Source organism: Anastrepha ludens, chromosome 2 (genome assembly GCF_028408465.1).
Source record: "Anastrepha ludens isolate Willacy chromosome 2, idAnaLude1.1, whole genome shotgun sequence".
Lineage (NCBI taxonomy): Eukaryota > Metazoa > Arthropoda > Insecta > Diptera > Tephritidae > Anastrepha > Anastrepha ludens.
In genome coordinates, this window is record NC_071498.1 from 154,825,879 (window position 1) to 154,836,983 (window position 11,105).

At 36.2% G+C, this 11,105-nt stretch overlaps 1 protein-coding gene across 2 annotated transcripts; it reads left to right on the forward strand.

Moving 5' to 3' along the window:
- Positions 1–870: 870 nt before the first annotated feature.
- Positions 871–10,618, forward strand: LOC128860118 (uncharacterized). Of its 2 annotated transcripts, none has more exons than XM_054097388.1 (4): positions 871–1,178; positions 2,747–3,017; positions 3,138–3,319; positions 9,785–10,618. In XM_054097388.1, the coding sequence occupies exons 1-4, from the start codon at positions 972–974 to the stop codon at positions 9,926–9,928; spliced, it is 804 nt and encodes a 267-aa protein (XP_053953363.1). In that variant the 5' UTR covers positions 871–971; the 3' UTR covers positions 9,929–10,618. The 2 variants fall into 2 exon arrangements, with proteins under 2 accessions (XP_053953363.1, XP_053953372.1); XM_054097397.1 differs by having other exon boundaries at positions 2,747–2,990.
- Positions 10,619–11,105: the final 487 nt, after the last annotated feature.

The following is an 11,105-nucleotide window of genomic DNA, read 5'->3' on the forward strand; positions in this document are numbered from 1 at the left end:
TTTTATGAAAAAAATAATACAAATTAAAAAATAAATAAGTAAGTAAGTGCCTTTATAATAATTTCGAGGCGTGCATTATCTATGGAATAAATAGTCCAGCAAGCCACCATAGCTAGCCAAAATTACCGGGCACTAAAATCTCACTAAAGATTCGACAAGTTTATCAGAAATTTCTAGTATTCAATTATTTAATTATTTTAATTATTTTTTGATAATTTCAAATGTAAAATTATTATGATATTTTTTATTATTTATATTAATATACAAAAAACTATCTTAGTGATAATTTTAATTCAATCACTTTTGACGCCATCTAGGTACGTACAAATGTATGTATGCATGATACCAATTTTTGAACGCATCATTAGTGCACGTGCAGTGCATACCTAATGCGTGTATAAAAACATTAATGAAATCGATAGCAACAACAACAAAACCACACTTTTGCTTTGAGAAGAGTGTCAACTATGTGCAGGTTGCTCATACGCCAACGCGTCTACACACGTGCGATAATCTACTGCGAAGCTCACGCACACTAATTAACACACACCAACGTTACTGCAATGTGCAATTGAATTTTTGTTTTTGTTGTGTTATTGGTTTTGTTATACACTGAGCGTCGAAAATTGTGGCCGTGCGAAGCCAGGCAACAGGTGCGCTCGCGCATGATTTCTGCGCGGCAGCGTCTGTCAACTGGTATTGGCTTTTATGTCTTCTTCCGCCATTTCTTCAGCGACGCTTCAATTGCTTTTGTTTTTTTTTAATCAATTTTTTCGTTTATTTTTTTTTTACAGCCATGCAGCTAAAGTATGCAGTATAAAAATCGTGGACAATAGAAAAACAATTATTATTCGCAATTCTTCCTTCAACGAGGCGAGTAGTAGCTGGAAGTCGCAAACGACTTGAGCGAATCGACCAAAGTAATTTAGTTTCACACATTTTTCACATCGATCCAAAAATCAAGAGTAAAAATGGCTTCGATACGGTATTTGGTCCTCGTCGCACTTTTGAGCTTCGCAACAATGGCGAATGCAGCGCGAGCAGTAAGGCCGACGAACATGCAGGGCATGATTGCCGAGGAAAATGCCAAGTGTGAGAGTGGTGAAGATTCGATGGCTTGCATTAAGGTGCGCGCCATGCGTTTTCTCGACACAGTGATCAATAATGATAACTACAAAGTGAGTGAAAAATTCATGAAATTAAACTAAGTGTGATGGAAATTTATGTAATATTAAAAATTGTATGAAGAGAAAGTGAGAAGGTAATGGGGCTTAAGAAGTGGTAGATTAGAAGGTGGAAGGTGTTGTGGAAGTAGTTGAAAAATTATTGTTGCCAAAAATGTTCGTAAAATGAGTAATCAAATTAAAGTGAATGGATGAATCAACTACAACAAAAAGTAGTTTGGTGATTGTGGAAGAACTTAAACTTTTGAGGTCTTACAAATATACTAGAAAATATAATAAACAAGAAACATTGTAAGGAAGATTTTACTATGTATACAGCAGTAAGAATCAGAGCTTAATAGAGAAATATGTCTTGTTATTGTCCTGTGTAGACAGTAGCTTCTAAGCCGCAAGATAAGTTTGTGCCAGCTTACAAGAATATTATTTGAAAGTATTACATTGTAGTTGTGAAATTTTTTTTTTGCAGAGGCAAAGGCGATAAATATTTAAAAAATTCTTATCAGTTACTTTAGAAATTACACAAACTTTCTATTATTTGCGGACGAATAAGTAGAAGTATTTACAAAATTGATACAAGCACTGGGCTCAATGATACCAGTACTGGTCCTCCTTTAACTTTTATGTATTTTTAAAACATTTTCTGATCGTTTTCTTTCTCACCATTTTACTCATAACAATTTTTTTTATTATTTTTAAAATTGGTATAAGAACTAGTCTTAATGGCTCCAGTACTGGTCCCTTTTCAGCTTTAATTTTTTATATTTTAAAACATTTTCTGATTCTTTTCTATCAGAAATATTTCTAAAATTTGATCAAGAACTAGTTTCAATGATCGCAGTACTAGTTCCCATTACAGCTCTAACTTTAAAAAAATTTCTGATCTTTTTCTTTCTCACTTTATAACATATAATATTAATTTTTTATTTTATTTTTGAATTGGTTTAAGAACTAGGCTCAATGGTCCCAGTACTAGTCCTCATTTCAACTTTGACTTTTATGTATTTAAAACATTTTCTGATTTTTTCTTTGTCATCGTTTTACACATAATTTTTCTCGATTCGCTTTTAAAATTGATTTAAGAACTAGTCTCAATGGTCCCAGTACTAGTCCTCATTTCAACTTTGACTTTTATGTAATTAAAACATTTTCTGGAAGTATTTCTAAAATTGGTTCAAGAACTAATTACAATGGTACCACTACTAGTTTTCAACTTAAACTTTTATGTATTTTAAAACATTTTCTGACCATTTTATAGCAGAAGTATTTCTAAAATTAATTCGAGCTATGGTCCCAATGGTCCCATACTAGTCCTCATTTCAGCTTTAACTTGTTTTAAAACATTTTCTGATCTTTTTCTTTCTCACTCTTACTCATAATATTTATTTTGTATGCTTTTCTAAAATTAGTTTAAGAACTAGTTTCAATGGTACCAGTACTAGTCCTCATTTCAACATTACCTTTTATGTACTTTAAAACATTTTCTGATCCATTTCTCCTTTCCTTTTTACGCATCATAATTAATTTTTTTTTTCTTTTTTTTCAACTCTTTTTCTTCACCCCAGTTCGGCGATGTGGAGGTTCGCTCAAATGGCTATCAGCCCGCAGCCGCTGATGCTAATAGCGCACGCTCCAATGACGATGAACGCGATTTATTCGATGATGTTGCCGATTATTTGCAGGGACACGATGTTACCATGGACTTGCCTCTGGGTGATGCCAAGGTCACCGTCTCTTCACGCAATTTGGCCAACGATGAGTTGAGCCTTAATGTGAAATTGGCCGGTGATGGTGTGGTTGAGGGCAAGGGTAAGAAGGGCAACTTCTTCAAGAAGGGTGTGTGTTTGTATTTGCATGCGTTTTTTGTCTACACTAACATCGGAACAACACAAGTGAAAAAATCTAAATAATTAATTTTCTCTTCTCTCTGTCGCGCTCGCACGATATTCGATTTAGGCAAGAAACATCGTTTGCGCAAAATGATTATGCCATTGATGGTGTTGATCCTGCTGAAAGCGATGACTGTCATCCCCATGGCCATTGGTATACTGAAGATTAAGGCATTCAATGCTTTGGCGTTGGGCTTCTTCTCGTTCATTGTGTCGGTTGGTTTGGCCATTTTCCAATTGTGCAAGAAGGTAAGCCTAATCGTATATTCTTTTTTTATTTTTCTTTGCAACGCTTCTAGGCTGTCGTGGGCTGTTAATTACATAGGCAGGATGTACTGTCAAAGCAAAAACAAACTTAAAAAAATATTTACTTAACCACTTTATAAAGAAATTAAATTTCCATCAAAAAATGTTGTAGCAAAAAACGTGAGCAAAGCAAACCATTAGTGAATTGAAGGTTTATTGGTAATATTTCTTTTGGGTAAGTTTTTCGCCAAACTACCCCGAGCCCCCTTTTCTATATACCCAACAAGTAAAAACCATGCAACCGAACACCATTCCAAAATGTGTTTGTATATATTAACCCTTGTCCGTGCACCCTCAAACTCAGAACCCGTCACACTTGTTTTTATTTTTAAATATTTTTATTACAATTTAAACACAATTTTAGACTTGCCAGTTGATATTTTCGCAACAAACCCCACGGCAGTAGTTAGACTTCGAAGAGGAAAATAAAAAAACTCGGTTACTTTCTGCCTTCCCATATCGCTGCGGCCACTGGCTAAACCAAGCGTGCGGTAAATTTAGAATAAAATTGCTTTTGCATTACTGGTATAAAATTACCAGCAGCAAAGAAAAGCCACAATAAAGACAAATTTGCTGCCCTAAAGAAAGCCCTCACTTTATTTTTTCTACTTAAATTTATGCAAAAGTTTATGAATAAAAAAATCAATTCCTACTCCTTCTGAGCCTCTGCGTATAAATTCACTAAAAACTTGCAATCCTTTCTTTAAATAATAACACAAAAATGAAGAATGCTTCGAAAGCATTTACAAACCAAAATTAGCATAAATTTGCTGAGAAAAGGTCTCAGATAAAGCCTTATTTTTTCTTCCGCTTTCTTCCTCTTTCTTCCTTTTTCTTCCTTTTTCCTTGCTTTTTTCTTATCCATTGGTCAGCAAGATTTTGTTATCAGTTTTAGCATAGTGTTTCCCTTTTCACTGTAGAAGTGCTTTAAGGAATTACTCCACTTCTGAATGCCGCATAAGTTTTCATAAGCCACCTTTTCAAGCAGAAATGAACTGGAATATTTGCAAATGCCCGCAGAGGGACAAAGAAAAGTTTGCAAAATTAAGTATATAATAAAATACTATTAAAAAATTATGTCCACGTTTCGCAATTAAACAGCCCTGTTGTGCTCTCTTTCCAAACCTTCTGCTACTGATACTGAATACCTTATGTTGAGCTATGTTAAGTGACCTATGTTAACTTTAGAGGCACACAGAGCAAAAGCAGCAGGTGAAAGTGTTTTGGCAAAGCTGGATAATAATATGTAGATAACGGGCCTCCAGTTATATATTAGTTTGGAGAAAAAGATATGAATTATTTTTGCGTAAAATTTTTACGCAAGTGGTTTAAAACTGTTATATGGTCGATCTTTAGCTCTTGGCCGATCAACTTCGATTATTTCTGCTACTCCTACTTCTACCCCTCTTCGCCAAAGTGCTCGGTATTGTGCTAGCGATCTCAACCTATTCCATGTTAGGCCGAGAGATTTCATTTTTGCATCTGTAGAGCATCGCCAGGTGGTAGGTGGTTTATCAATTCCTCGGGCGACTTGCTGAAAAGGTTTCCTGGCTGTTTATCAACGTTGGCGGCGCTCTTTCTCGGCGTCTGACCAATCCACTGCCATTTTCTTTTTCGAATGCCTTTTGCTGCATTCACCTGTGAGGTTCTCCTCAACAAATCGGCATTGGCTATTGTGCGCGGCCAGAAGATTGGCAGAACATGCGCCGAAGATAGCGGCCTCCACTTGCTTGACATACAATAAATCAGAGAAGTAGTAAACCATTTTTATGATTATTTCTAAAACTTCAATTGACCAGTGAATCCATAAACAAATAAATTGTAAATCGATAAAGCTAAACAAAGTCGCAGGGTAACATAATCACGAAAGCTTCCAAATCCCCTTGTATTCATATGTACAAAATTAGTCACTCAATTTCAGATTACAGATTACATTTTACAAATGGCGTCTTACGTCAATAATATTTGACACTTGTGAACTGGAAAGCTGCAAACAGATAAGCAAAGGAGCGCGTAAAGAGCAAAATTAAAATTTTCATCACTCAAAATATTTTTTTGTTTTATTCAGCTGAAAAGTTGTCTAAATCCAAATTGAATGATTAATTTTGCGCCACCTTTTACAATAAAAATACCTACCGACAACTACTCAAATGGAATGCAGACTTTGGAATTCAAACTTCTCTAGTCTTTTTAAGGTCTCAAGAAACTCTTATCTGGGATTTCGAACAGAGTGTTTAATAAACTGTGTATGTTCACATCCAAACTCTTTTAAAAACCGTTGTATGAAGCTAAGGACGCAGAGATTATATGTTCCATAGTCCAGTGTCTTCTTCTTCTTCTTGTTTGCACGATAACCGTTTAAATGATTTTGGCCGAATTTAACAAAACGCGCCAGTGGTTTCTTTCTCGTGCTAACCGGCGCCAATTGGAAACACCAAGTAAAAACAAGTCCTTCTTCACCTGATCCTTCCAACGCAAAGGAGGTCTTCCTCTTCATCTGCTATCTCCTACCAAATGAATCGAATACTTTCAGAGCCGAAGCGGTTGTGTTCATTCGCTCGACATGATTTAGCCAATGAAGCCGCTAGATCTTTATTCGCTGAATTATTTATGTTATATAGTCCAGTGTCTCTTAGTAAATATATCCGGAGATATATTTTTTATTGGCTTCCACTGGCTTTTTTTCAATTCCATTTCTTCTTCATTCAAAGAACGTTTGCCAGAATAAAGAAGAACCTCAAATTTGCAAGTTGACCAACTAGGCATTCCCTGTTCGCAACGCATTATTTTCATATTTGCTTTCCTTCCCGCTTACGGGCTTAGTATAGATTGTAAACTGTTGAAGCAATAGTAGTTAGTTTTAAAAAATTCCTATATAGAGGCCGCCTGATCTTTTGAAATGCTTAAATAAGTGGCTTTTTCAGCATAAAAGCAGCCTTGATAATCTTCATATTTTTGTAAGTTCAAGCGGATTGGCATTTAATTGAAAATTTTATTTGAGAGATCAGTAAAAAAGAACGGAAGTTTAGGTCAAGAGATCTATTGGTGAACATCTCGGAAGCCGTGTCTTGTACCACCGCTCACTGCCTGTTGGGTAGGCGCTCTTCTAGGACAGGCTCATTTACTCATGAAGAGAAGGTGAAGAGACGAGGAAGAGGAAGAGGAAGAAACAGTAGAACACTTCCTCTGAAATTGCCTAGCTTTAGCTAGGAGTAGAGCGAGGTTGTAGAAAAATACTATTTTTGACTCTCTTACCGAACTATTCGGTATTAGGATAAAACCTCTCCTACGCTTCATTGGAGGGTCTAAATGGTTCCGAGTTAAAGAAATACTACCGTGCTACACAGTGGTACCATAACGGGCCTGCATGGTCTAAAGGAGTTGGCTATTCTAACCTAACCTAACTGATGGATGAGAATATTCACTTAATTTTTTTTTTAATTTTCCCATAAGACGAACGATAATTTGAACAGATCTATCGAGAATTTTTGTTATAAATACGTGAAATTTCCATAAAATAATACAATTTGACTACTTAAATATGTAATGTAATTAACTTTAATAAGCAGCTCTGGGCACTCACAGACCAGAACTAGTCCCTAGTGTTGCCAAGAATTTATGTAGAGTAATACTTAATAAAACTGAATCGAACTTCCTTGAGACTAAGGCTTCGATAATATACATTTTTCGAAATATTTAGAATATTAGTAAGAGTCTTATCTGGGCACTGTCTTATAGGAAGACATGCCAGTAGAACTGGGGCACCGTATTTTGACTTTTACAGAGGCTGTCAGGATGTAGAAGAGGGAGAGACAGTTGAGCACCTTATATGCGGGTGCATGGCTCTGTGTTGAAGAAGGTTGAATTTCCTCGGTATTGCTTTTCTGAACAGCATCGCGGATGTTGCATACATAAAATTAGCTAGACTAACTAGATTTATAAAGTCCAGAGAATGATTCAAGGAGAACCAAGGGGAAGAAGCTATCTCATCCGTCTTTCCAGTAGTAAGACAAGGAGCCTCTACTTCGCCTAGGTGCGAATGTAAGACACTTTACGTAACCTAACCTAACCTAAGAGTTTACTCGGATTTTGCATAGTTTATTTTATTTTTTTAAGCTCTGCTACTAATTTGTAAAATCAATGAGTTCGAAACATTTTAAGCAGGAAGTCAAAAAGTTACTTCAAAAGGTCAAAAAATTAAAAAAAAGTACATCACTTTCACGCACTTCTTACGATTTTGGCAACGTTGAACTTAATGATTTATTTATCAAAACAGGTTAAATAAGATTAGGCGGGCTGCTATTCAAAAAGAGTGCTGCTATTCCGTCTATTGTGATGAAAGGAAGGGATTTCTGCAGTACTTTTATTTAATTAACCCTCCATTAGACACCTTTTTTAAAACCTGCGGTTAGGCTCCCAGGTCTGCCTTGTTTCGTGCTGTCCGAAGATCCTTTTTAAAAGGTTGTATCCATATATCGATATAAAATTAACTTTAGGAAGCTACCTGAAAGCTCAACTAGTTAGCTGTAATAGAAATATTTTGAATTCACGTCCAAAACCGAAAAATGTTGGCCAAACCCAACGAGGGGTTCAACATAAAACGGTTTACTTTTGATTTTTGTTTTTAAATTAAAGATAGTAGCTTTTTTTACCGGAGGAGGACCTGTATACTTACATATTTATATATAATTTATTTATTTCGCGCTTCCAACCTTTGTTGGGTGTTAAACCGAGCTCCTCCTCCTATTGTGCCTGTGGTATGCATCTTTACAATATATTTTTCTACAAGCCGCCTTTATCTGCTTGTGATCGGGATATGATTCACTGTTTCTTGTAGTTCCTCCGATCAATCCCAGAAGACTGCAATGCACCTTCTCATTGAAAGCAAAGCTACAGCGCGGAGAAAAATGATACATCTCGGCCATTTGCAGCCAGAAGAAAGGCAGATACGCTTAGCCCAACCCAGCTCTATCTTAAGTTTAATAAGGGAACAGGTTCTGGATGAGGTACTATGATGAGTAGAGGACGCAAAAGAGCATTAGGTCGAAGTGCAACCCTCAAATACATCTACTCTAATTTAAGCCGCCTCCGCACGGTAGTTGGTGTTTTTATGAGAAGTTTTTTCATGACAAAAATACACTCGGGAAGTTTGCTTTTGCCTCCCGCCATTAAAAAAAACGCTTTCATTTGATGTTTCATGCCCGAGATTTTGAGCATCAACCTATTTGGCTACAGCGGCCTTACACACATATATTATATAAAGCACATGGGTTGAAAAGTCCCGGACCTAACAAAGAAAACACGTTTTATTTGTTCAAAATTACGCTTTATTTATTTCCATCAAGAACAACATAATCATTCCAGCGCCGCTCTACCATTTCAATACCTCTTTTGTAGAAAGATTTATCTTTGGCCTCAAAAAAGGCCTCAGTTTCAGCGATAATCTCTTCATTCGAGCGAAATTTCTTACCCGCGAGCATTTTTTAGGTCTGCGAACAACCAGTAGCCGCTGGAGTTATATCTAATGAAATGAAGACACTAGAAAATTCTTGTAAATATGTATATATCAGCTTGGCACAAGCAATCCGTAAGCCGAAAAAAAACAAAAAAAAACTCAAAACTATTTAGTTAATTTAATCTTAAAAACTCGTTTTTAAAATTTTTTTTTTTTTACTTCACTAGAACACCTCGGTAGCATTAGTCATCTTCATGCCTGATGTACCAGCGGAAGCGCTTAAACCGAAATTGGCCATTGTGAAAAGACAGAAAAGAGTAGGTCCCCTGCAGTATTTGCCATTTTTGTCCCCCACGTTTTTTCGCCCCACTCATATTTTTCTCCATGCACCCCCACAACATGCTGGTGTTGGCTTCAAACATAAGTCCGCTTATAATAAACTTCAAGGAAAAAACAAAATTGTTGACACAAAACTTAATTGAATTATCCATACAAAATTTATGCATCATGCAACAAAAACTACATGAAAGTTAAAAATTAATTTATGCTGTAGGTAAAAGCACAACTGTTGTCATGGCATAGACATGAATAGAAAATATTTAGTAGTACACAACTGCAAGCAAAGTAGTTCCGCTTGTTGCTACCCCACACACTTTCTCCTGCCTGGTATCCGTTTGCACACTTGAGCGTAGTAAACTCAAGTCTACACATGAAAGATGTTAAAGCAAAACTAGTGTTTTCCCCCACCATTCATATATGTCTGTATATATGTGTGCTTCCCTGAGACATTTAAGCTTATAAAAATAAGTAAGAAGTAATAAAAGTATGACTGTAAAATATTTACTTACGTTTGTTTTTTAAGCGATTTTTAATGACGATTTTTAATGACAAAAATACCAATTTTTTATACCTGTCCTATTCCCCCCTCTCTCTTTCTTTTCGCACAATATTAGATCGCCGCTGAACACCATTCTGCGCACATCACCGCCCATGGCCCTTGGGATGGCCGATCTGTGGGTGTGTCTGCTGCCGTTGTCGAACCTGCATACCAACAAAACGTGAACGCACAAGATTTGGCCTACAACGCTTATGCCTAGAAAGTAGCTGGTAGCTACTTTTAAGTATAAACACGTACATATACATATGTACACATGTAACGGAAGAAGCTGAGAGAAAGTAGAGAAAAATGTCTAAACCAAAAATAGCTAAACAAATATACGTATGTTAAAAATCCCTAAGAGCAAAGCAGCGAAGATGAAGAGATAAAGCGAGCAACAACCCTCAGCGGCGTAATCAGCAGAAAAAGTCAGCGCATGCAAAAGTTTGTGGCAAAAAGGACACTTGAAAAGGAGCGAACTGGAAACTATACAAAATGCAGCAGTGACTTGTGTGGCCGAAGTTTGAAGTTTTTTATGTTAATTGTTATCCGAAAATAGCTGTAATTTCGCTTGCTATCACCGCCACTAGCTGTAGACGACACCGGGGCGTATGAGTGTTCTCGCTGGGGGAAAAATCGCGAAATGCCTATTTACAACTAATGGCATGCAAAAACAAATACGAAGACAAAACAAAACAAACAACAGCTAGCCACAAACAACTACAACTTCTACCACCTAAGCATAATTTTGTTAATTGTTAGTAATTTATTTATTTATTTATACCATTATTTATCAGAAAATATATGAAAGGAGAACATCTTTTTTATGTTGCTAAAAGCGAAGAAAATTGTAAACCGAAGCCAAGAAAAGCAAATGCAAAATTTAAAAAGATTTGGAATCGACAAAATACCAAACAAAAAACAACAAAAAACTGAAGTTATCACTCCCACTTAAAGTGCAACAATATTTATGGGACCCCTGTCGTGGTTGGCGGGGACGATTAGCGTAAAAATGAAGGGTCGTATAATTACGACATTTTAAAATAAAATATGGTACATTTGCGGCGTACGAGTATTACATAGAAATAAATTGCTAAGGGTTAGTAAATTTCCCGCAAATGCATAGAAGTAGCAAAAGTAGTCAAGCGCATAAAATGCGGCCATTCACTCATTCCGTACCACCCCGGCACCAGCGCTTGTCATGCAAATTTGTTAGCCTATTTAGTAAAAGCCATTTAGCTTTATTAATCAAAATCAGTGTTTTCACATTTTTCTTGCTCACCTCAATGCCTGCGGCACATTTTCCGCTATTATACTGCAATTTTTTTACATTCAACAAAAGGGTGAATTCGCTTGGTAGTTACTTTTTTTTATTTAAATTTCTTTTTCTTTCTTTA

Bases quoted from the DNA above. Each gene is read 5' to 3' on its own strand.
- LOC128860118 (XM_054097388.1), top strand. From the start codon at position 972: ATGGCTTCGATACGGTATTTGGTCCTCGTCGCACTTTTGAGCTTCGCA. The intron at 1,179-2,746 runs GTGAGTGAAAAA...TCTTCACCCCAG, and splicing joins TCAATAATGATAACTACAAA to TTCGGCGATGTGGAGGTTCG. The intron at 3,320-9,784 runs GTAAGCCTAATC...GCACAATATTAG, and splicing joins TTTTCCAATTGTGCAAGAAG to ATCGCCGCTGAACACCATTC.